Consider the following 26277-nt stretch of genomic DNA (forward strand, 5'->3'; position numbering starts at 1 on the left):
AAAGACATCCCCTCGTGGTCGGAGTAGATCTAAAGCCTGGAGAAAATGCTTGAATTCTGGCACATCCCTTGTCTGGACTCTGAAGTGCAAAGCACCGTGGAAGACACCTAGATCGCTCTTGCCATGGGGGATCCCGTCACAGCAATTTCCCAGTGGGATGTCAGGATCCACACTTTCCTAAATGGCATGTTGGTATTTTCTTGATGAGCACCCAACAACATTTTTAAGTGTCCTATAACAATGAAATCTGCAAACACAATCATCACTTGGGGCTCGAACCAAGAACTAGGAATAGAACCACCCTGTACTTGAAGCAAAAGGAATGTGTCAGTCAACTTGAACATTTCTGTGACGGCCACACAGATGTCCTCCTGTTTGAGCATTGGTGTCAATGTCTGGATGAAATGTTCACCACGGTCATCACTGGGAGCAACCAGCCCAATCCAGTTCCAGTGGAAATGCAGGAGCAACTGGACTAAACCTGTATACTGAGGCATTTCATTGGGATCAATCTGGTAGAAGGAAGGAAATTCCCTTTTCTCTCCCTGAACAGGGTCAAACAAGCTGTAACCAAGCTGAATGAAAGAATTTCCTGTTAGTTTGTTGTAGAAGAATTTTGTGACACTTTCAACAAGACTAGCACATTTACTATGGCATCAATTTCCATTGACTACTACAGCCAACTTCAGATGCATGAAATTTATCCTGAAGGAAGACGTCCATTTTAAAAATGGACAACTAAATATAAAATGAAGCTCAGTGTCTTTAAGGTTCGCCACTTGTGTTGATATCACCCCAAAAGTCAGGGCTGTAATGAAGGAAACCCAAACACAATATCAAAGCATTGCAATAATTAGTCTCATTTGTCTATACTGAAGAAATGTGACTGTACGCATATTGGGGCCTTGTTGGCATTAGGGCCCCTCCCCAAATACAATTGGTCAGTCAAAATGTTTCCATTCTGTGTAGAAAAGCATCAGGGCACACAAAATAGAAAATGTGACACAATGTTAGTGGGGTTAGCCAGACATCCCTAAAGTGACTCCACTCCACTCTCTACCTTCTGTTTACATCCTGAGGCATATGGCTGAAATATAGGCTATTATATATGGAAATAAGAACATGAGAAAACTATAAGAGCCATGCTGGATCAGACCAAGGGTCATCTAGTCCAGCATTCTATTCGCACAGTGGCCAAGCAGCTGCCCATAGGAAACCCACAACCAGGACATGAGTGTAATAGCACCCTCCCGGTCATGTTCCCTGTGAACTAGTGTACATAGGCATACTGCCTCAGATACCACTGGAAATTAGGGATGTCCGAGAAATTCTCTCAAAAGTGAAATGGGCCCGAAATCAAACACATTTGGCCCGCCGAACCTTCCCCTGGGACAGGAAGCCCCGTCTCCCTGAACCGGAGCTCACGTGGTACTTTTTTTTTTTCTCTCTGCCGAAAATTTTACGAAGGTATTCATGAAGGAAACTTCTCAAATTTGGACGAAAGATGGCGAAAGGGATTTTACAAAACTATTTAATAAACATGCAGTTTCCTGCTACGACGTGGCTTTCTTTCGCTGGGAGGGACAGGGTCACGAAGTGCACGTAGCCTGCCTGCCCTGAGACTGAGTCACGACCTGCACGTAGCCTCATCTTTTGTTTTATTGTCTGTGGGAGGTCAGGTTCAGGTCAGGTGAGGTCAGGTGAGCGAGATCCCTCCAGGCCACCCCCCCACCCCACCAGGAAGATAACGTCATTGAGGGGAGGGAACTCATCGACCATTTATCCTGTGGATTCCCGCCTTCAGTTCACATAGGACAGCGGTCGTGTATGTCCAGCAGCCTCACTTGCTCCAGGCCAGAGTCCAGAGTCCAGACAGACTAGAACAGGTGCCGCTGCTGCAGACAGAGTGTCCGTCCCAGCTGCTGCAAGGAGTGTGTTTCTCTGCATCCCCATGTTCTATGGCACTGCAGTTCAACCTTTATTACAGTGAAGGTATGTTTACTTTACCTGAATGTGCCCCTATGCTTAGTGATTTTGGGGTGAGATGGAGGAGCAGGGGGAACTGGGTGGGAAGGCATCCTGCAAGGACTCCATCCCCCATCCTCCTGGGCTTTCCAGGATTAATCCATGTGCCTGCCTATGTATTTCTGAGTGGTTGGGTTGGGGTGGGGGGAGGGGGGACTGGCCTGGGAGGGGGGAAAACCATGCTCCAGCAGCCATTGCTATTGCTAGTCTGCAAGGCAAGGACTCCATCCCCCATCCTCCTGGGCTATCCAGGATTAATCCATGTGCCTGCCTATGTATTTCTGAGTGGGGTGGGGTGGGGGGAGGGGGGGACTGGCCTGGGAGGGGGGGGGAGGCATGCTCCAGCAGCCATTGCTATTGCTAGTCTGCAAGGCAAGGATTCCATCCCCCATCCTCCTGGGCACGGATGGACCACATCCTCCATCCTGGGCTTTTCAGCCTAGTCTGCTGTACAATATGCCCCTATTTAGTTAGCATTGAATGGCTGGATTGGTGGGTAACTACTTCTACACTGTACTATATCTGCGATTGTAGGCTGTTCACATGATTTCAGCTTTGCCACATGCATTTATGTCTCCTTCTGCCCAGAGACATGAACATGGAGAAAAGAGGAACCCATGGTCAATCCAGCTGGTTCAATCGTGCTGGTCAATCCAGCACTCAAAAGAGGCGTGGATCCCCGGCGAGAACATACACCGCTGAGGTTGCATTTCAGCGGTATTTTAATAATGAGATGGAAGTGGAGGAAGCCCAAGGTGTGACCAGCAGTGACAGCGGCCCCAGCCCCAGTCCACCCCGCACCCGTAAGCAGCGCACACCACCAATTTCCGCTACAGAAAGTGGCACAGGCACAGACGGCCACAACTCCAGAGGAAGAAAGTTCTTGGATGGTGAGTGGAAGGGCAGTGTCTCCAAACCCAAAGTGGATGAAAATGTTCCCAAGGAGACTCTACAGTGGTGGAATGAAAGTCAAGATATCTACCTCATTCCAAAGGATGAATCTGGTAAGACTCTGTCATCACAGATGCTTGTAAATATCTGGATACAAATAAATATCTTCGAATATTTGAATAGTCCCTACATTAGCCTTCTGCAACCTGCAGCCTTCCAGATGTTTTGGGCTACAGCTCCCAGCATTATTTACCATTGGTCATGCCAGCTGGGCCTGATGGGAGTTGAAGGCCAAAACCTTTGGAGGGGAGCATTTGTGGAAGGGATCTTCTTCTTCAACACAACAAAACATACACAACTGTTTTACATTCATTCATTGCTGTGAACATATTTCATATTATTTAAATGTTACATGGTGCTCCAGTACTAAAGAAAAGAAAACCCCAAGTCTTTAAAAGAACTGCAATACTTTCTCAAACAATACACCTTTTTGGTGGGAAAACACTTCAGTGTTTTGTGCTTGCTTTGTTTCCAAAGCCATTCATCATAGTTTGCTGTCTTGTTTGGCCTTGATCTCTTTTAACTAGAGCTGCAATGTGAATTGATTAAGCAATTACATTTCTGAGGATGGTTTTTAAAATGTTGCAGAAATCTGAGTCAGAGACTTATTTAGTCTCTTTAGTCTGACCGCCGATATGGCTACTACATTCCCCCCTTAAATGCATAATTTTATTACAATTATAGCATTTCTGATAAGCGAATGCTCGTAATACTCTGCGAAGCACAATACAAAACGTTTTATAACAGACATATTACTTAACCTTCTGTTGGGCTATTAGAGCATGGAGGGCAGCAGTTTTATTAGCTGAGACATAAAACAGATTGGTTAAACAGCGCATAAGACAAAGAATGCAAAGGCATAACAGTATTTTTATGAACAACACTGGTAGAATTAGGATGAACAATGCCTTGAGCCAGCTGAAATTTGGGAGCCAGGAGGTTAACTAATTTAGCCAATTGTTTTGTCCCATTGTTATGTCAGCCACTATATTATGCAGATTATTGATCTGAACATCTACAGCATTACTATTATTAGTCCAATTAAAACAACAAAGCGTCTGGTGTACTTCACAGCTTAAATGATGGAGGAGGAAAAGATAAAAAACCTGTTTGCAGGTATATCTCTTGGCAAACAAAAATGCTTTACTCCAGTGATGTTAGCTAGATGAAGCCAGTAATTATCAGTGAATTGCTGGCACAGATTTTCCTCTCTAGGGGCAGACCCCCCTTAAGTACATGTTATTAAGGAAACACAATGCAACAGTACTAACACTACAAAATGCATGTTTGGTTTTCTTTGGGATCTGACCAAACGCCGGGCAGCTATTCACCTGGCTAGCTGCAGTAGGGTCTAGTCCCCTTCTTCAATTCTCTCCAGTTGCAGGTCTGACCGTACGCAGGGTGGACAGTCTCCCGGTGTGCCCACAGTAAGGTCTAGCCTGAGTCTTCTTACTGCTTTTTCAGAATGATTTTTAAGGGATTTTTAGCTACAGTCTACTCCCCCCTTTGCTTTCTTGACTTGTGTCCAATGTATCCAGGGTTTAACTCCAGCTACTTTCAGAGCTGTGGGGGTGGAAAGTATCACAATTTTGGATCCTCTCCACCTGGGAGTTAAAGGGTCATTTTTCCATTCTTTAACCCATACTTCATCTCCCGGTTGGCAAGGATGAACTTCTGTGATGGGAATTGGGGGCCTGTTTTCTAAGACAAAGCGATGCTGGGCTTGAAGAACTTTGCCCAGTGTTTGGACTTCTTGTTTAAGGCTAACGTTCGCTTGCTCTTGATGCTGCTCCAGTGTCAATCATGAAGTCAATGTCATGGCCCCTCACAGTGGCAGTGACCAGGGGCTTCACGGGGCCGAGATTAAGGGGGCCCGGTCTGTCTTATTTAAGACTTTTGGCTTTACCCTTTTTTAATGAAGGGGGCTTCTTTATACATTTTTATAGACCCCTGCTTTTGCCAGTTTGGTTGCTAACCAAGCTGTATCTTCTTTCGCCCGTTCTGGCCTCTTTGGTTCTCTCCTTTGTGTATTTGATCCATTTTATTTGGGCATTCATGCCACTAATGTCCATCTTGTCTGCACTGGGCACACTGGTTCTTTCTCAAGAATCCTCCGCCTCCGCCGGGTCTTCTTCTTTTCCTCTTCCACGTCTTCGACCCCTCTGGGTCGAGGGGGGTATACTGGCGATAGGCATTTAAAAGATGCTCCAAGTACGCTCTGGGGGCTTCGGTGGCACCTTGCAGCACTTCAGACACTTTAGTCATATTAACTGACTTCTTCATTTCTGCCCTCATGGCTTCTAACAGCAGGGTTGATACTGGGTGAGGCGCTCTAGCCCCACTTGTTTGTTGGGAGAGAGAAATCTCTCTCTCCCTCTCTTGCTTTTTCTCTCTTTTGCTGATCTGCCTGTATTGCAGATCATGTTTTAAACTTCCTATATAAAACCCTCCGCTCTATGCACCAGCCTTGTCTCTTTGAAATTTAACACAATGAATGGAAAACACTTCTTGCATGGTAAGGCATGATGGAGCAGATCCAGCAATCATACTGCTCCTCTGGCTGAAAGCTCAGGGCCCCTCAAAATCAAGGGACGGGCATACCCACACACGCAAAGAGTTCTAGGTCACCATTTTTGCATCGGCAACTCTATTGTTTTTATAGACATTGTGACACATAGGAAAATGCTCCTATGTGGTTTTGCAGTATTCAGTATGTCCTCTTTAAACACAATTGTTTATAGCCCAGGACATGGGTTATAGGACATGATAAGCAGAGAACAGCAGAGAACACCAGAGAACATGATATCCCATTCTGGCCTCAGTTGTATTGACAAGAAATGAAATTCCTGCATCTAGTCAGCTTACAAACATATATTCAAAAGAGAAAGGGCTCAGCAAGAACATGAAGCATGAGGCTATTTAGTCTGACCCCCGATATGGCTACTACAAAAAGAGGGCCTGACTAATCAGGCACTGCTCCCGGGGGACCACAAATGCACCCTGGAAAAAGGCAGTGGGATTCGCCAAGTATGTGCTCAGGTCAGGACCAGCCCTATCGTTAGGGAGCCTTGCAGCTCCTCAGCCAGTTTGTTGTCCTCTGGTGTGGTGGAAGAGGCTCATTGTCACTGTTCAAGTAAGATTCAGCTATCGCTCTATGTAGGATGGAGGGGTGCCATTTTACCCTTTGCCTCTGGAAGCAAAACGCTTTGGGCCAGCCCTGTAGTTGATGAGTCCCACACAATGGCATAATAGAGCTGATGAAAGGAGTGGACCTTACAAGGGAGCCAGATATCTCCTCTCCCATGCTTTTCAGACTTTCACCAGTGAGAACACGTTTAGATAACTCTCGTTGAGTTTCCCAGTCTGTACAGTACCTTTTTTTTGCACCTAATGTGTTTTCTCAGTGCTCGCTAGTGCAGGAGTAGCTTACATCTGCACCTTGTGTCATGTTGATTGATTGCAATTCCTCCAAGCTATGTTTCATAGATTTCTACAACTACACAGCTTTATTCTCTTGGCTATTACTCATGTGTAAAAGTTGCATTTCTCATGAAACTCTGCTTCTATGTATTTTGAATCTTTACAGAGATGCCCACAACCGTCCTCCCTGCATCAGACAGCGGAAGTGGGACAGGTGAACCAGGTCCACAGCTGCCTGCTGATAATCACCTCATGGGCGGCGGCTCATGTGATTTTGAAAAAAAGCCCAGAGGACTTAGCGTCATCAGTGATCCGGACAGCGAAGATGATGAGGAGCTCTTCTATATCGATGATGTCCCTGCTGAGACTGGGTCTGACTCTGTTCTCCACTTCCAGCCTTCTGGGTTCTGTGGGAGCAATCCCAAACCTCAGGAACAAACGTCCCCTGCCAAGCACTGGTCAGCGCCATCAACAACACCAACAACAATACCATCCACAGATGAGCGGAAACGTGCAGCTCCCGATGCCACCTCATCTGGAACCGAAACCCCCATTCCCCAAAGAAGAAATGGTGGTGGCAGGGTGAGCTCCTATGTGTGGCACTTCTTCAAATACGCAGAGAACGACCGCTATGTCATGATTTGCGATATTTGTCGAAGCCGTGTGCAGCTAGGAAAAGAAGGGGGCTGTCCACAAGTGGGCACGTCTGCCATGAGGCGACACATGGAGGTGCATCATCCACTTCTTGTGCCCAAAGATAGCAACGGGAAGCCACAACCATCCAAAAAGAACAATACCGCCTTCTTTGCCTCATCTTCCAAAGACTTCATGCAAAGTGGTCTGGGTGAGAAGGGCACAGAAGGCAGCTTCGCTAAGAGGCAGGCGTCACTGGAGGAATGCCTCGCGCTGACACAGAAATTCCCCACTGACAGCATCCAGGCATGAAGATGGATCCACAACCTGACAGTGGTCATTGCAGCATGTATGCTTCCCTTCTCCCTGGTGGAAGATGAAGACGTTTTGCGCTTCATTAAGAGCATGTGCCCTCGGTGGGATGTCCCCTCTCATCACTACATTAGTGGCGTAGCCATTCCAGCCCTGGCTTCTGCAATCAGACGGGTGATCCAACAGGATTTGAAATGTGCAGTTGGAGGAAGTGTACATTTAACGAGTGACACATGGACAAGTAACCAAACAAAGTCTTATCTGTGTGTCACCGTGCACTGGGTATCCATCAGTGCGAGCAGCCGACTGACTCGTAGAACAGCGACATTGTCCCTCACAATGCTCTCAGGGACACACACAGCGGAAAACATCAGCAGCAGCAGCAGTGGTGTTGTTCAGTCCTGATTGGCCCCCTTAAATCTAACAGTGGGCTGTGTAGCAACAGACAATGCCTCAAACTACCTAAAAACAGCCAGCATTGCATGGCTAAACCACGTTCACTGTGTTGTGCACTGTTTGAACCTTGTGGTGTATTCTGGATTGAGTAACACCTCTCCTAAAATAGGCAAGCTACTTAAGGTGGCCCGATCCATTTGCACCCACTTCAGGCAGTCCTGCTCAGCAATGGAGGCAATCGGCACCGTCCAACGTAGCCGTGGCCTTCCAGAACACAAATTCATTTTGGATGTGTGCACATGCTGGAACAGCACATTGCATATGCTTCAGAGACTCTGTGAGCAGAGATCAGCTATAAATGACTACATCACTGAGAAACAACACCACCCCAAATTTTTTGTCACACCACATCAGTGGCTCTGGATGCAAGACCTGGTGGACATTTTAAAAATTTTCGATGAATGCACAGCAGTACTTAGTGCAGACTATGCCACACTGGGCCAAGTGCTTCCTGTGCTGAGGATCATAGAGGGGGTGCTGAGAAAACGCCATACTGAGATTTGTGAGCGCACCAGTGCTGGAGGCAGTCTATTCCCCAATCCTGCAGTTAGGCTTGCAGAATTCCTTCTGCAGGAGCTGGGCACCAACAAACACATCACTTCAATCAGGGGGGACATGAAATACGTTGCTGCTGCATTTCTTGAACCACGGTTCAGGGATAGCTCAACAAGTGCGGTGCCTCCAAACGACAACCCTGACTTCCAAAGTTTAAAAAAATATTTGACTGAGAAAGTCATGGAGTGCTGCCAAAGAGATGGGCTGGATGAGAAGGAGCTGGGGAAGAGCGAGGCTAGTAGGACTACTACCACCCCTGAAGATAATATCTGCAGCAGTAGCACCATCACCAGCAGGAGGGGCGATGATGACGCCACAGCAGCTGCACCAGCAACACAACAAACAGAGTCAGACACAGGGGCATCTTGGCTCAAGTTCAGCTTGTACTCCTCAATGGCAGTGGAGCTGGTGTAAGTGGGAGCAGGCAGGGGGAATGTGCCAAAGCAGCCAGGAAAGGATCAGCCTATGATGTGGCTATCCAGGAACTGGAAGCTTATTCCAGAGAGAGTTTCTCGGGAACACAGATCAGCCCAGAGAGTGATCCTCTCCTATACTGGGATACAAAACGTGGCGTTTGGCCACATCTGAGCAAAGTTGCCATTTGGCATCTATCTTGCCCTCCCTCGAGTGTGGCCTCTGAAAGGCTTTTCTCCACCACTGGCAACATTGTCACCACCCACCGAAGCAGACTCACACCACAACATGTCTCCACACTCGCCTTCATACGCTCCAACAGGGGATGGATTCCCAAGGAGCACCTCCCCCCCCCCACCATCAGCTGTCAGCAGAGTGGAGCAGTCATCAAGTGACGAGGAGGACCCCTGGGATGATGACACTGCTGCTAATGTGAGCCAGAGTTCTGAGGGACAATGAGGCAGAATGATATAATTTATGAGTGTGGTCACACTGAGGTGTCCCTCAGAACTTTGTCCAAACAAGCAGTCCCTGTCTGGCCTGGGCAGAGCCCAAAGCACTGGCGATATGTGGCGGAGCTTTATAATACCTCACATGCAGAGTCCAGTTGCGCTGCCCGACTGTGTGTGGCGGACTATGCAACAGCATACATCCCTACTACAAACACACACACACACACACACACACACACACACAGAGTTCTCTATGCATCCCAGTGTACTTTGCTATTGACTGTATATGTGTGTCTTTTACCCCTCTGAATGTTAGTATGATTCTGATTCCCCAAATGTATGTATAGTTCTAATTCTCTTGATGTTGATGTGTGCTTTTAATTCATTTAAAATTCTTTCATAAATCAAGGAATTGCTTTCAAAGACCTTGTTGAGTTCTCTTCCTGGACTCCCTCAGCTTTTGGGTTTTCCTAAGCACCGAGAGTTCTATGTGAAAAGATCCCTCTGGTATGCGTCCAGTTTACATGTATGTGATATGCACCTCCACATAAAACAAAGCATACTTCATAGAATCGTAGAGCCAAAGAATCATAGGGTTGGAAGGGGCCTACAAAGCCATCGGGTCCAACCACCTGCTCAATGCAGGTATCCAAGTCAGAGCATCCCTGGCAGATGGCTGTCCAGCCTCGTCTTGAATGCATTCATTCATAAAATCAGGGATGCGGACTGGCCATCTCTAGGGATGTACGAAAATCACTTACCTTTTCGCAGCTTGGCTTCGCGGTGGGGGGGAGGCACTTCGCTTCTCCCCCCAAAGTTCAGGCGAGGGGGGGGAGGCGTCCCGCCTCGCCCGGCTGAAATTCAGGCCAGGGAGAAGCACCCCGTCTCCCCAGCCGCAAAACAAAAAGTAAAAAAAAAAAAAGACCCCATGATAGGCTACGTAAATCGTCACATAGCCTATCACGGGTGACTTTGGGAGGGGTGGAAAAAGCACGTACGCAAATGGCGTCGCCCATGGGACGCCGCCATTTGCGTTCCTTATTTTGGCATGTCTAGTCTACGTAAAGATTTACGTGGACTACGGCGAAAATAAGGGCAATGCAAATATTGTTCCCTTATTTTCGCCGTAGTCTACGTAAATCTTTACGTAGACTAGATGTGCCAAAATAAGGAATGCAAATGGCGGCGCCCATGGGCCGCTGTCATTTGCGTGTGCGCTTTTTTTTTTCAAAGTCACCAGTGATAGGCTACGTAGCCTATCATGGCTGACTTTGGAAATCCAGCCATGATACGCTACGTAAATCATTACATAGCCTATCACAGGTGTGTGTGGTTTTGTTTTTACTTTAGTTTTTTTTTTTTTGCAATGGCGGAGGTGGCAGCTGGTCAGGAGACCGGCCGCCACCCCCGCCCACAACGAAACACCGCCGAACCGCCACCGGGACCCACCGCCGAGAGGGACATTCGCCGAAGGTAAGTCCTGTCCCGGGGGGGGCGGGGGGCCGGCGGAGAATTTCGCACCAACTTCAGGAGGCCAAATGCATCGGCGCTCGGCCTCCCGAAGATTCGGGGAGAAATTCTCCGTCATCCCTAGCCCATCTCCCTATGAGGGAAGCTTACAACAGCTGTTCTTGTTTGGCCAGGATTCTGGGGAGGCATTCTTGTTGCGGTTAACAGTAAGCAAACACAGAGATCATTGTGTACAATGATCTAGATTTAAAAAATTACATCTGTGGACTTGAACCAAGGAATTGTTACCTTTTTTTTAGAAAGAACTTTATATACAAACAGAACAGATCAAAACAAAACACAGAAACAATTGCAACGTTGGGCTGGCTGGCTGTGGCTGCAGGCCTCAGCTCATAGTAGGAGGATGCCTTTCCTGCTCCAGGGCCTCCATCCTTCTTTGAAGGTCGTCACCTGTGTGTAGAAAGAAAGAGAAGAATAAAGCACAATGGTAATATGCACCTTGCAGGCAGAGTTGTTAGCTCAGGTGCCATTCTGTAGTACTACTTACAGGTCCTCCTGAGCATCTGGACGTCTCTCATCAGACGCATCAGGATCACAAGAGGAGGGGCTTCATCTGTGGAAGAAGGGTGGCCTTCCTCCACAGATGCTGCTCCTCTTGCTGCTGGCTCTTCCTCTTCCTCCTCCTCCTCCTCCTCCTCTTCCTCCTCCTCCTCTGTCCTCTCCCTCTCCGCGGCCCTCAGTGCCTCCTCCACCAGCAAGGCACGATGCACAGCTGTGGGATGTCACAGTAACAGAATGAATGCCTTTATATATGTGGTGAGTGAACAAAACCACAGTCGCTGATCTGTCTATCACCATCCCCACTACCATAAGGACCACTGATTCTGTCTTCCCACCACAAGGTCTAGTGATGAGGGGATAATTAGGGAGGCAGATTATACAGTACTGACAGTTTTGGTGTGATGGGGACTGCTGGACTTCTGTAAACATGCACAGGATTGCACTTCTAGTCACCCCATTTCTACATTTGCAATGCCATGGTATCTGTTTATTCTATTGATGCATTGCATAAATGCCACCTTTTTTCCTAGCACAAGGAACCCAAGGCGGCTCTTCTTCCTCTCCATTTAACGCTGACAACAACAAAACTGAGGTAGGCTGGGGCTTTCTGACTGGGCTCAACTTTCTGAGTGGTGGCCCGCTCGCTCCATCCTCCTCTTTCTCTGGGCCCAATAAAATTCATTGCGGCAGGAGGAGCTGCCAAACAGCACTGCCACCGCCTCGCTGCGCTTAATGTTGCTGAGGAGGGCCTTGGTCTCCTCATGGTCTCCACCATTTGTGTACACGCTTCTTTTTCCCCCTCAAAGTCAGCTCAGCCGTGATAGGCTACATAAGGATTTACGTAGCCTATCACGGCTGACTGAAAAATCTAGCTGTGATAGGCTACATAAATCTTTACGTAGCCTATCTAGGGATGTCAGAGAAATTCTCTCGAAAGTGAAATGGGCTCGAAAACAGTCACTTTCAGTTCGCCGAACCCTTCCCCGAGACGAGGCGCCCAGGTCTACCCAAACGTGAGCTCACGCGACCCTTTTTTTTTTTTTTAATCTGCCGAAAGTTTTACGAAGGTATTTACGAAGGCAACTTCACAAATTAGGACGAAAGATGGCGAAAGGGATTTCACGAAACTATTTAATAAACATTCAGTTTCCTTCCCTGCTACGACGCGGCTTTCTTTTGCTGGGAGGGACGGGGTCGCGAAGTGCACGTAGCCTGCCTGCCCTGAGCTGCATAGCCTCATCTTTTGTTTTATACTTTTATTGTATGTGTGAGGTCAGGTTCAGGTCAGGTGAGGTCACCTGAGCGAGATCCCTCCAGGCCACCCCCCCACCCCACCAGGAAGATAATTGAGGGGAGGGAACTCATCGACCATTTATTCCCTGGATTCCTGCCTTTAGTTCACATAGGACAGAGGTCGTGCAGCAGCCTCACTTGCTCCAAGCTAGACTCCAGAGTCCAGAGACAGACTAGAACAGGCGCTGCTGCTGCTCCGTCCCAGCTGCTGCAACTTTCTTTCCCTGCATCCCTGCGTTCTACGGCACTGCAGTTCAACCTTTTTTCTTTTTTCTTTATTACAGTGAAGGTATGTTTACTTTACCTGAATGTGCCCTTATGCTTAGTGATTTTGGGGTGAGATGGAGGAGCAGGGGGAACTGGGGGGGAAGGCATCCTGCAAGGACTCCATCCCCCCTCCTCCTGGGCTTCCCAGGATTCACCCATGTGCCTGCCTGCCTATGTATTTCTTTCTGGGGAAGGGGGAGCTGGAAGGCCTCCATCCATCCCCCATCCTCCTGGGCTTCCCAGGATTCACCCATGTGCCTGCCTGCCTATGTATTTCTTTCTGGGGAGGGGGGAGCTGGAAGGCCTCCATCCAGCCCCCATCCTCCTGGGCTTCCCAGGATTCACCCATGTGCCTACCTGCCTATGTATTTCTTTCTGGGGAGGGGGAAGGGCGAGGGGGGAGCTGGAAGGCCTCCATCCATCCCCCATCCTCCTGGGCTTCCCAGGATTCACCCATGTGCCTGCCTGCCTATGTATTTCTTTCTGGGGAGGGGGGAGCTGGAAGGCCTCCATCCATCCCCCATCCTCCTGGGCTTCCCAGGATTCACCCATGTGCCTGCCTGCCTATGTATTTCTTTCTGGGGAGGGGGGAGGGGGAGGGGGGAGCTGGAAGGCCTCCATCCATCCCCCATCCTCCTGGGCTTCCCAGGATTCACCCATGTGCCTGCCTGCCTATGTATTTCTTTCTGGGGAGGGGGGAGCTGGAAGGCCTCCATCCATCCCCCATCCTCCTGGGCTTCCCAGGATTCACCCATGTGCCTGCCTGCCTATGTATTTCTTTCTGGGGAGGGGGGAGGGGGAGGGGGGAGCTGGAAGGCCTCCATCCATCCCCCATCCTCCTGGGCTTCCCAGGATTCACCCATGTGCCTGCCTGCCTATGTATTTCTTTCTGGGGAGGGGGGAGCTGGAAGGCCTCCATCCATCCCCCATTCTCCTGGGCATGGATGGGCCACATCCTCCATCCTGGGCTTTTCAGCCTAGTCTGCTGTACAATATGCCCCTGTTTAGTTAGCACTGAATGGCTGGATTGGAGGGTAACTACTTCTACACTGTACTATATCTGCGATTAGGCTGTTCACATGATTTCAGCTTTGCCACATGCATTTATGTCTCCTTCTGCCCAGAGACATAAACATGGAGAAAAGAGGAACCCGTGGTCAATCCGGCACTCAAAAGAGGCATGGACGCCCGGCAAGAACATACACCGCTGAGGTTGCATTTCAGCGGTATTTTAATAATGAGATGGAAGTGGAGGAAGCCCAAGGTGTGACCAGCAGCGACAGCGGCCCCAGCCCCAGCCCACCCCGCACCCATAAGCAGCGCACACCACCAATTTCCGCTACAGAAAGTGACACAGGCACAACCGGCCACAACTCCAGAGGAAGAGGAAGAAAGTCCTTGGATGGTGAGCGGAAGGGCAGTGTCTCCAAACCCAAAGCGGATGAAAATGTCCCCAAGGAGACTCTGCAGCGGCGGGATGAAAGTCAAGATATCTACCTCATTCCAAAGGATGAATCTGGTAAGACTCTGTCACCACAGGTGCTTGTGAATATCTGGATACAAACAAATGTCTTTGAATATTTGAATAGTCCCTACATTAGCCTTCTGCAACCTGCAGCCTTCCAGATGTTTTGGGCTACAACTCCCAGCATTATTGACCATTGGTCATGCCGGCTTGGCCTGATGGGATTTGAAGTCCAAAACCTTTGGAGGGGAGCATTTGGGGAAGGGATCTTCTTCTTCAACACAACAAAACATACACGACTGTTTTACATTCATCCATATTCATTGCTGTGAACATATTTCATATTATTTAAATGTTACATGGTGCTCCAGTACGAAAGAAAACTCCAAGTCTTTAAAAGAACTGCAATACTTTCTCAAACGTATTTTCAAACCTTTTCGGTGGGAAAACACTTCAGTGTTTTGTGCTCGCTTGTTTCCAAAGCCATTCATCATAGTTTGCTGTCTTGTCTGGGCTTGATCTCTTTTAACTAGAGCTGCGATGTGAATTGATTAAGCAATTACATTTCTGAGGATGGTTTTTAAAATGTTGCAGAAATCCGAGTCAGAGACTTATTTAGTCCCTTTAGTCTGACCCCCGATATGGCTACTACAAAAAGAGGGCCTGACTAATCAGGCACTGCTCCTGGGGGACCACAAATGCACCCTGGAAAAAGGCAGTGGGATTCGCCAAGTATGTGCTCAGGTCAGGACCAGCCCTATTGTTAGGGAGCCTTGCAGCTCCTCAGCCAGCTTGTTGTCCTCTGGTGTGGTGGAAGAGGCTTTCCCATTGTCACTGTTCAAGTAAGAGATTCAGCTATCGCCCTATGTAGGATGGAGGGGTGCCATTTTACCCTTTGCCTCAGGAAGCAAAACGCGTTGGGCCAGCCCTGTGGGGGATGAGTCCCACACAATGGTATAATAGAGCTGATGAAAGGAGTGGACCTTGCAAGGGAGCCAGATATCTCCTCCCCCATGCTTTTCATGTTTTCACCAGTGAGGACACGTTTAGATAACTCTCGTTGAGTTTCCCAGTCTGTACAGTACCTTTTTTTTGCACCTAATGTGTTTTCTCAGTGCTCGGTAGGGCAGGAGTAGCTTACAACTGCACCTTGTGTCATGTGGATTGATTGCGAGTCCTCCAAGCTATGTTTCATAGATTGCTACAACAACACAGTTTTATTTGCTTGGCTATTACTCATGTGAAAAAGTCGCATTTCTCATGAAACTCTGCTTCTATGTATTTTGAATCTTTACAGAGACGCCCACAACCGTCCTCCCTGCATCCGACAGCGGAAGTGGGACAGGTGAACCAGGTCCACAGCTGCCTGCTGATGATCACCTCGTGGGCGGCGGCTCAGGTGATTTTGAAAAAAATGCCGGAGGACTTAACGACATCAGTGATCCGGACAGCGAAGATGATGAGGAGCTCTTCTATATCGATGATGCCCCTGCTGAGACTGGGTCTGACTCTGTTCTCCACTTCCAGCCTTCTGCGTTCTGCGGGACCAATCCCAAACCTCAGGAACAAACGTCCCCTGCCAAGCACTGGTCAGCACCATCAACAACACCATCCACAACACCATCCACAGATGAGTGGGAACATGCAGCTCCAGCTGCCACCTCATCTGGAACCGAAGGCCCCATTCCCCAAAGAGGAAATGGTGGTGGCAGGGTGAGCTCCTATGTGTGGCGCTTCTTCAAATATGCAGAGAACGACCGCTATGTCGTGATGTGCGATATTTGTCGAAGCCGTGTGCGGCTAGGAAAAGAAGGGGGCTGTCCACGAGTGGGCACGTCTGCCATGAGGCGACACATGGAGGTGCATCATCCGCTTCTTGTGCCCAAAGATAGCGACGGGAAGCCACAACCATCCAAAAAGAACAGTACCGCCTTTGCCTCATCTTCCAAAGACCTCACGCAAAGTGGTCTGGGTGGGAAGGGCACAGAAGGCAGCTTTGCTAAGAGGCAGGTCTCACTGGAGAAATGCCTCACGCTGACACAGAAATTACCCTCTGACAGCGCCCAGGCACGACAGTGGAATCACCTCCTGACAGTGGCCATTGCAGCACGTATGCTTCCCTTCTCCCTGGTGGAAGATGAAGACTTTTTGACCTTACTTAAGAGCATCTGCCCTCGGTGGGATGTCCCCTCTCGTCACTACATTAGTGGCGTAGCCATTCCAGCCCTGGCTTCTGCAATCAGACGGGTGATCCAACAGGATTTGAAATGTGCAGTTGGAGGAAGTGTACATTTAATGAGTGACACATGGACAAGTAACCAAACAAAGTCTTATCTGTGTGTCACCGCGCACTGGGTATCCATCAGTGAGAGCAGCCGACTGACTCGTAGAACAGCGACATTGTCCCTCACAATGCTCTCAGGGACACACACAGCGGAAAACGTCAGCAGCAGCAGCAGTGGTGTTGTTCAGTCCTGGTTGGCCCCCTTAAATCTTACAGTGGGCTGTGAAGCAACAGACAATGCCTCAAACTACCTAAAAGCAGCCAGCATTGCATGGCTAAACCACGTTCCGTGCGTTGCACACTGCTTGAACCTTGTGGTGCGTTCTGGATTGAGCAACGCCTCCCCAAAAATTGGCAAGCTACTTAAGGTGGCCCGATCCATTTGCACCCACTTCCGGCAGTCCTGCTCAGCAATGGAGGCAATCGGCACCATCCAACGTAGCCATGGCCTTCCAGAACACAAATTCATTTTGGATGTGTCCACACGCTGGAACAGCACATTGCATATGCTTCAGAGACTCTGTGAGCAGAGACCAGCTATAAATGACTACATCACTGAGAAGCAACACCACTCCAAATTTTTTGTCACACCACATCAGTGGCTCTGGATGCAAGACCTGGTGGACATTTTAAAAATTTTCGATGAATGCACAGCGGTACTGAGTGCAGACTATACCACACTGGGCCAAGTGCTACCTGTGCTAAGGATCATAGAGGGGGTGCTGAGAAAACGCCATACTGAGATTTGTGAGCGCACCAGTGCTGGAGGCAGGGAATTATTCCCCAATCCTGCAGTTAGGCTTGCAGAATTCCTTCTGCAGGAGCTGGGCACCAACAAACACATCACTTCAATCAGGGGGGACATGAAATACGTTGCTGCTGCATTTCTTGAACCACAGTTCAAATGCCCTCCCTCGAGTGTGGCCTCTGAAAGGCTTTTCTCCACCACAGGCAACATTGTCACCGCCCACCGAAGCAGACTCACGCCACAACATGTCTCCACCCTCACCTTCATATGCTCCAACAGGGGATGGATTCCCAAGGAGCACCTCCCCCCAGCTGTCAGCAGCAGAGTAGAGCAGTCATCAAGTGACGAGGAGGACCCCTGGGATGATGACACTGCTGCTAGTGTGAGCCAGAGTTCTGAGGGACAATGAGGCAGAATGATACAACTTCTGAGTGGTCACACTGAGGTGTCCCTCAGAACTTTGTCCAAACCTGCAGTCCCTGTCTGGCCTGGGCAGAGCCCAAAGCACTGGCGATATGTGGCGGAGCTTAATAATACCTCACATGCAGAATCCAGTTGCGCTACCCGACTGTGTGTGGCGGACTGTGCAACAGCGTACATCCCTACTACACACACACACACACACACACACACACACAGAGTTCTGTATGCGGATGTACTCCGCTATCGACTGTATATGTGTATCTTTACCCCTCTGAATGTTAGTATGATTCTGATTCCCCAAATGTATGTATAGTTCTATTTCTCTTGATGTTGATGTATGCTTTTAATTCATTTAAAATTCTTTCATAAATCACGGAATTGCTTTCAAAGACCTTGTTGTGGTCTCTCCCTGGACTCCCTCAGCTTTTGGGTTTTCCTAAGGACTGAGAGCTCTATGTGAAAAGATCCCTCTGGTATGCATCCAGTTTACATGTATGTGATATGCACCTACACGTAAAACAAAGCATACTTCATAGAATCGTAGAGCCACAGAATCATGGGGTTGGAAGGGGCCTACAAAGCCATCGAGTCCAACCCCCTGCTCAAATTAAGGTGTCCAAGTCAGAGCATCCCTGGCAGATGGCTGTCCAGCCTCGTCTTGAATGCACTCATTCATAACATCAGGGATGCGGACTGTCCATCTCCCTATGAGGGAAGCTGTTCTTGTTTGGCTGGGATTCTGGGGAGGCATTCTTGTTGCAGTTAACAGTAAGCAAACACAGAGATCATTGTGTACAATGATCTAGATTTAAGAAATTATATCTGTGGACTTGAACCAAGGAATTGTAACCTATTTTTTAGAAAGAACTTTATATACAAACAGAACAGATCGAGACAAAACACAGAAACAATTCAACAATTCAAAAACAATGTTGGGCTGGCTGGCTGTGGCTGCAGGCCTCAGCTCGTAGGAGGAGGATGGCTTTCCCGCTCCAGGGCCTCCACCCTCCTTCGAAGGTCATCACCTGTGTGTAGAAGAAAGAGAAGAATTAAGCATAATGGTAATATGCACCTTGCAGGCAGAGTTGTTAGCTCAGGTCAGGTGCCATTCTGTAGTACTACTTACAGGTCCTCCTGAGCATCCGGACGTCTCTTATCAGACGCGTCAGGATCACAAGAGGAGGGGCTTCATCTGTGGAAGAAGGGTGGCCTTCCTCCACAGATGCTGCTCCTCTTGCTGCTGGCTCTTCCTCTTCCTCCTCCTCCTCCTCCTCCTCCTCCTCCTCTGTCCTCTCCCTCTCCGCGGCCCTCAGTGCCTCCTCCACCAGCAAGGCACGATGCACAGCTGTGGGATGTCACAGTAACAGAATGAATGCCTTTATATATGTGGTGAGTGAACAAAACCACAGTCGCTGATCTGTCTATCACCATCCCCACTACCATAAGGACCACTGATTCTGTCTTCCCACCACAAGGTCTAGTGATGAGGGGATAATTAGGGAGGCAGATTATACAGTACTGACAGTTTTGGTGTGATGGGGACTGTTGGACTTCTGTAAACATGCACAGGATTGCACTTCTAGTCACCCCACTTCTACATTTGCAATGCTATGGTATCTGTTCATTCTAGTGATGCATTGCATAAAAGCCACCTTTTTTCCTAGCGCAAGGAACCCAAGGCGGCTCACATTAGCCTCTTCCTCTCCATTTAATGCTCACAACAACAACACTGAGGTAGGCTGGGGCTTTCTGACTGGGCCAAAGTCACCCAGCGAGCTCCCATGGCTGAGTGGACTATACCCAGATCTCCAAGGTCTCAGATGAACACTTGCTCATGAGTTGACTGGAGTGCCAATGTCTTGGTAGAAAGTGGGGTGGGTGGGGTGCAAAAATTCAGCAATCACTACATGAAGAAGGAAGACGACACCGAGAGGCTGGCCCTGTTGCTGCTGGGCTGGCGCCAGTCCCCCTGTGTGCACCGCAGAGACCGGCAGCAGCAGCATTTCCCTGGAAATGGACAGTGTGTCAGTGTGTAATATGAGTTGTAGTAGCCAGGCCCGCATAATCCTATGCATGTGGTTGTACAGGGAAAAACAACGCAGTTCCCAGCATCCCTTCTTCAACCAGCCAAAGTGGCTGGAAGATGATGGGACCTTTTTCTGTCCAAGTTCAGCAAGCATAGGATTGCAGGCTAAAAATGTCAGGATTTGTTTGTTTCTCCATGAGAGAGACCACAAAGAGATAGCTTCATTTTCGGTACACATCCTTGTCTTCATATTTAGTTGAGCTTGATGATGGGATAACTATAACTTACCAAGCATATACCTCTGCAAAAATGGGGGCCGGTCTGCTTGGACCCACACTCTGCGGATGCGCCAGTAGTAGGCGGGGGGGTTGGACAGCGGTGCCCTCTGCTCGGCAGCAGCAATCCCCTCTCTGATGAAGGACTGCTTGAGCGCCTTCCATTTGGACCTCAATTGTCCAACTGTGCGATAGTGGCCCGCTCGCTCCATCCTCCTCTTTCTCTGGGCCCAATAAAGTTCATTGCAGCAGGAGGAGCTGCCAAACAGCACTGCCACCGCCTCGCTGCGCTTAATGTTGCTGAGGAGGGCCTTGGTCTCCTCATGGTCCCACCTCCTGCCACGCACTGGTGCAGACATTTCGCAATTTGCACACACACAAACAAACACACACCAAGACAGCCACGTGCACAACCACCACTTAACTACATACACACAGACCAAACCGTACAAAAACACCACAATGCACAACTACACACACACACACAGACCAGACAAAACCACAACAATGAACAAACAACAGGAAATCCAATAATAAGCAAGCACCACCACTAACACACCACCACCACCACGACAGAACTCCACCCACAAATCCCCACGCGGACGCAAGCGCAAATGCAGACGACATTCAGGAAGTTAGCAGGAAGTTGATGACAGATTTTGCGGAACCGGAGCTGCAGCCCCGTTTTTTTTTTTATTGTGACTGTGTGAGGCGGTTAGGTTAACAACAAGACCAGTAAACGCGAGGATCATTAAGCACAAATACACAGAAATTAATAAAATCCCTGTCCCTGTCCCTGTCCGAGAAAAGAAGACAGCGGGGGAGCGCACAGAAGGCGGGAAAGTGGGAAACATATTTCAGGCAGCAACGAAAAATACGTAAATAATTACGAGAATAGTGGAAAAGTTCTGGCCAAGGCAATCCACCTTCCGAGAGTACGGCGTAAGCAACGGGGGGATTCCCCCCTACGGAGGAAATCACAACGTAATATTTACAATTACAATATTTTACAATAACGTTGTCCTTATTTTCGCCGTGGTCTCCGTAAAGATTTACGGAGACTACGGGGGTCAAATAAGGGCAACGCAAATAAAGTTGTCCTTATTTTCGCCGTGGTCTCCGTAAAGATTTACGGAGACTACGGGGGTGAAATAAGGGCAACGCAAATAAAGTTGTCCTTATTTTCACCGTGGTCTACGTAAAGATTTACGGAGACTATGGGGGTCAAATAAGGAACGCAAATGGCGGCGCCCCATGGGCGCCGCCATTTGCGTACGTGCTTTTTTTTTCCCAAAGTCACCCGTGATAGTCTACGTAACGTAATTTACGTAGCCTATCACAGCCACGTGGTCTTTTTTTTTTCCCTTTCGTAGTTCGCGGCCCGGCGAGGCGGGAAGCCTCCCCCCCGGCCTGAATTTCGGCCGGGCGAGGCGGGAAGCCTCCCCCCCTTCGCCTGAACTTCGGGGGGAGAAGCGAAGCGCCTCCCCCCCACCGCGAAAAAAGCTGCCAGACCGGGTAAGTGACTTTCGTACATCCCTAAGCCTATCATGTGTTGTTGTTTTTTTTACTTCCTCGCTCTTCCCAGAAGAAGAACTTTTGTGGCCGGGGAGACAGGGCGCTCTCCCCCGGCCAGAATTTCGGTGGCGAGGGACGGGGCTCCTCCCCCCCGGCCTGAATTTCGGCTGGGCGGGGCGGGGCGCCTCCCTCCCGTCACCAGAACTTCGGGGGGAGAACCGGAGCGCCTCCCCCCCACCGTGAAGCAAGCTTCAAGAACAGGTAAGGGACTTTCGTCCATCCCTACAGGTGCCTCAACCAGGCGCACGCTGGCACAGCTGCCAGCGCACCCACCGGTGCGGCGAGCGCCGGCCGAGGGAGCAGCGCCTGCTCGCATGCGCCCCCGCCGCGAGCCCCAGCAACGCCGGGGCCGTGGCGGCGAAGGCGCGCCGCAACCACCAGAGGAGGTGAGAAAGAGGGAGGGGTGGGGCCTCAGCCTCCGCGAGCACTGGCGCCCCTAACAGGGGAGTGAAACAACAAGCGCCATGCCCAGGCGCGTGCCGGCAACACGTGCATCCCGCCACGAGCGCGAGCAAACCCGGAGCCGCGGCAAAAGCAAAGCGAGGAGAAGAAGGCAGGGAAGGCGCGCTGCAGCCTCAACCGCCGAGGCCCATAGGCGCAGCGCCCTAACGCACTCCGTCACCAACGCCGGCACCTCTGCCGCCAGGGCAGGCGCTGGCCACGATGGAGCTGCAACGGAGCACGTCCGCCCCGCCGCGAGCGTCAGCAAGGCTTTGGGCGCGCAGCTTGCACGCCAAGTCCATGTGTTTGGGAAGACGACGAAGCCGGTCTTCTGCAGGCAGGTGTTCTTCTTGGTTTCCAGGCGGAGCTGACGCCCTCACTAGCTGCGTTGAGCCAGAGAAATGAGATTGGGAGGGGGGCTGAGTTTAAGGCAACTCAGCCTGCCCCTCCTTGCATGGTGGTGCCACTGGGATGCACCAATCAGAGGCCCCTACGTCTTGTCACCCCACCCGCCTGCAATGCCCCCCCCCTTTCACCCAGACAAGCTGGCTTCGGGGTAAGGGCATTTTTGTACTAAACAATGAACATTTAGTACAAAATGAAAACCGCATACACCTAAAACAATGTTTGCTGTACACTTTGTTTGAAGTGTATTGATCAGCTATAGGTAGATAACCGGCAGCCAAAGGCTTCCTAAATACTGGAACTAGAGATTGAAAACACTCAGCAAAGGCCAAATCCATAACAGTTGACCCTGCTCAGCCTATTCCCATATCCCAATAATTCATAAATTACAATGATGAGATTTACTTTCTAGCTTTTTAACCTTAGACTTCAGAATAAGATTAGATCTCTGAAAAGAAGACAATGCAGTTTCATTAGCTCCAATTTTATCGTCAGGCTGTGGAACTCTAGTTTCCAGAAATGCAGCCTCCCTATCTTTCTGGCAATACACTCCTGTGACATTACTATAGAATAGGGATGGCAGAGAATTCTGGCACGGATCTTGGTGAGGCCGAATGCCAGTGCATTCGGCCCCCTGAAATCTGCGGCAGAATGGTCTGCCACCCCCCCGCACCCCCACGGATCCCCCCCCCCAGGACAAGACTTACCTGGGGCAGATGTTCCGGGCGGCGGTGGCTCCGGCGGCAGCTCCGGCGGCGGCAGCGGCTGGTCTTCCGACTAGCTGCTGCCGCCGCCGCCATTTGCAGACTTGTGGGTTTTTGGTTTTTTTTTCCAAGACATGATAGGCTACATAAAGATTTACGTAGCCTATCATGTCTGGGTAAAAAAAAGAAAACGCGTACGCAAATGGCAGCGGCTATGGCCGCCACCATTTGCGTTCCTTATTTTTGGTGTCTTAGTCTACGTAAATATTTACATAGACTAAGACGGCAAAAATAAGGGGAACGCAAATAGCGTAGCGGGCGCTATTTGCGTCCCTTTTTGATTCGCCATTTTAGCCTACGTAAATATTTATGTAGACTAAAATGGCGAATCAAAAAGGGACACAAATAGCGCCCGCTACGCTATTTGCGTTCCCCTTTATTTTCACCATCATAGTCTATGTAAATATTTTCGTAGACTAAGATGGCCAAAAATAAGGAACGCAAATGGCGGTGGCCGTAGTGCTACCATTTGCGTACACAGTGTTTTTTTTGTTTTGTTTTGTTTTGTTTTACCCAGAGCCCGCCGCGGCCGGAAATCCGGCTGTGGACGGCTCTGGCCTGGGCCTGGCTGGCTGCTCCACGGAGCTGCCGCGGAGCACAGCCGGCCATCGAGGATTCTGGGGGGGAGGAACGGATCGCCTTCCCCTCCTGTCGAGGATTCCGGGGGGAGGGACGGAACACCTCCCCCCCACCATAAATATAATCTGCGGAAAGGTAAGTACATTTCGTACATCCCTACTATAGAGGTGTTAATCATCTTCAAGTCTCCAGCTATAACTCTAAATAATGTCATAACATCTCCTTTGGATTCTTCTTCAGGCAGAGCCTTCACTGCCCCAGCAGTAGAGGGGTGGGGGGAGTTCATAAAATCATAGAATAGTAGGGTTGGAAGGAGCCTGTAAGACCATCTAGCCCAACCCCCTGCTAAATGCAGGAATCCAAGTCAAAGCATCCCTGACAGATGGCTGCCCAGCTTCATCTTGAATGCCTCCAGTGTGGGAGAGCCCACTATCTCCCTAGGGAATGGGTTCCATTGTCATATTGCTCTATCAGGACGTTTTTCCTGATGTTCAGCTGGAATCTGGCTTCCTGTCACTTGAGCCCATTATTCCGTGTCCTGCATTCTGGGATGATCGAGAAGAGATCCTGGCCTTCCTCTCTGGAAATATGGGTGCAACCACCATTATCTATAAAGTAGCATAATTTATTCTTGCTGCTAGTGTCACTCCCTCTAATAGAGAGCCAAGGTGGTGAGCACCAACAGAATTTGAGCCAGAATGGGGCTACTGAGAAACAAGAGGAGACGTAAACGTGCTCGTGGAAACCTGAGGCTTGCAAAAGTACCCAAAAAGCAACAAAACCCCTGACCAACAAAAACAATCCAGGAGAAGAACTGAGAATGTCACAGGGGAGAGAAGAATGCTCTCCTTACAGGGGAGCTGAGAGCCATACAATGCATAGTATTGCAGAAGAGAGCATGGCTGCCTGGCAGGAACCCTGAAACATGCTGCTACTATCCACTGTAGCTGCCACGTGTCATATTTAAGTAACACTAATTCCTTACAGTGCATTGGCAGGATTTTAAAATAATTCTGCAGTTATCGGGAATCTACAGACTATCATGTTAAATCCACTTCCAGCTGCGTGAGAAAGAGCAAATGCCTCTGCAGTGGACAAAGATCCCAATGTGGAAAGAACCCCATTGTTGAATGAATAACTCAGCACATTAAGTTTCGAGACATTTATTGGCCTCCTTAAATAGATATATTTGAAACTAGACTAGCAGGGCATGCTCCAAAATGTTAGATTCATACACTTGATTTATTTCTGTATAGAAGTATGTGTGTATGTATGTATGTATTTGATTCGGTTTGTACCTCACCGTTCTTACAAGAACAATAGTACTCAAGGCAGCTTGCAATCATAAATAAAATAGGATTAAAACAATAATAAAACAGTACATTAAACTGGGTTTCAGTTGTTATGGGTTTACTTTGTTTGCGCTATCTGTCTATAGTTCAGTACTTCAAGAGCCTTTAGCTGCGTGTTTACTCCCTAGAGCAGATAAAAATATTCTAAACCAAGTGTACACCAAAAATTGTTGAATTCAGTTTTGGTTTTGTACAAACAAGAATTAGTAAAGGCAACTCTTTTTGATCCGTGTTTTATTCTTATTAGAAATATACTGTAGCATCACATGAGAATATATTGTGCATATTATGACATAAAACATTTCTGTTGTTAAACAGAACGCTGTTGAAGCTTCTTAGATCTTAACAGCTTAACAAGAATTATACCTCTGAGAAGATCTCCTTACTCAAACTTTGCCAATTAAACGTAAGCACATTAATTTTTCTAGACATCTGTATACCAAGCTTTTTGATCTGTGGCCAACATAGTCTGCCTGAATGGTCTCTCCTCCACTTTCCTTCCACATTTACTCAGATATGAACCTCCAGACACATTGGAGGGGAGGCCGGAGGAGCTGAGCTAATAGGACAAGTGGGCATGAAAGGGCCGTTGTTCAGTGGTAGAGAAGACACTTCGTATGGGGAAGGTCCCAGGTTTGAGTTGCAGCATCTCCAGCTAGGGTTGGGAAAAACTCTTGTCTGAAACACTGGAGAGCCACTGCCAGTCTGCGTAAACCAGGAATAGGCAGGAAATGTGGCACCCATGGGACCTTCTATGCCATCGGACACCTTTCTGGGCTCCCACTGAAGTGTCCTAGTCCTACTTTTTATTTTGTTTATTTTTAATGGCAAAATGTCTTCGTGACATCTGGGATCCTTTCAAAGTAAAGTAGGGGCCTCTATTTGCTCCTATCTTATTTTCAGTAAATTCCTCTGGATCAGATGTGGGGCTCAGAGTCATTTTTAGAAGACGAAGATGGTGGGTGGCTGCAGGCTGATGCTTTTATCTGCAGGGTGCCCATGTTGTGGTGGCGCCCAGGATAGTTTCTCAAATTGCCAAATGTGCCCAGGGGCCCCAAAATGCCATCTTCTGATGTAGACAATGCAGAGCTTGACAGACAAATGATCTAACTCCTTTTGAGACAACTTCCT

At 48.9% G+C, this 26277-nt stretch overlaps 2 protein-coding genes across 2 annotated transcripts; both read left to right on the plus strand.

Moving 5' to 3' along the window:
- The first annotated feature begins 1807 nt into the window (after window positions 1-1807).
- On the plus strand, window positions 1808-9638 carry LOC146355659 (uncharacterized). The gene is made up of 3 exons (XM_084832591.1): window positions 1808-1992; window positions 2614-3029; window positions 6563-9638. The coding sequence occupies exons 2-3, from the start codon at window positions 2618-2620 to the stop codon at window positions 7339-7341; spliced, it is 1191 nt and encodes a 396-aa protein (XP_084688717.1). The 5' UTR covers window positions 1808-1992; window positions 2614-2617; the 3' UTR covers window positions 7342-9638.
- On the plus strand, window positions 7381-18109 carry LOC146355660 (zinc finger BED domain-containing protein 4-like). The gene is made up of 3 exons (XM_084829958.1): window positions 7381-7445; window positions 14189-14328; window positions 15572-18109. Exons 1-3 carry the CDS (start codon window positions 7381-7383, stop codon window positions 17713-17715), a joined length of 2349 nt encoding a protein of 782 aa, XP_084686084.1. The 3' UTR covers window positions 17716-18109.
- The last annotated feature ends 8168 nt before the right edge of the window (window positions 18110-26277 follow it).

The sequence above is a fragment of the Heloderma suspectum genome, chromosome 2 (assembly GCF_057233095.1).
Source record: "Heloderma suspectum isolate Gila_16-S chromosome 2, 16-S_ref, whole genome shotgun sequence".
Taxonomy (NCBI): domain Eukaryota; kingdom Metazoa; phylum Chordata; class Lepidosauria; order Squamata; family Helodermatidae; genus Heloderma; species Heloderma suspectum.

Bases quoted from the DNA above. Each gene is read 5' to 3' on its own strand.
- LOC146355659 (XM_084832591.1), top strand. From the start codon at position 2,618: ATGAACATGGAGAAAAGAGGAACCCATGGTCAATCCAGCTGGTTCAAT. The intron at 3,030-6,562 runs GTAAGACTCTGT...GAATCTTTACAG, and splicing joins CATTCCAAAGGATGAATCTG to AGATGCCCACAACCGTCCTC.
- LOC146355660 (XM_084829958.1), top strand. From the start codon at position 7,381: ATGCTTCCCTTCTCCCTGGTGGAAGATGAAGACGTTTTGCGCTTCATT. The intron at 7,446-14,188 runs GTGGGATGTCCC...CCACAACTCCAG, and splicing joins ATTAAGAGCATGTGCCCTCG to AGGAAGAGGAAGAAAGTCCT. The intron at 14,329-15,571 runs GTAAGACTCTGT...GAATCTTTACAG, and splicing joins CATTCCAAAGGATGAATCTG to AGACGCCCACAACCGTCCTC.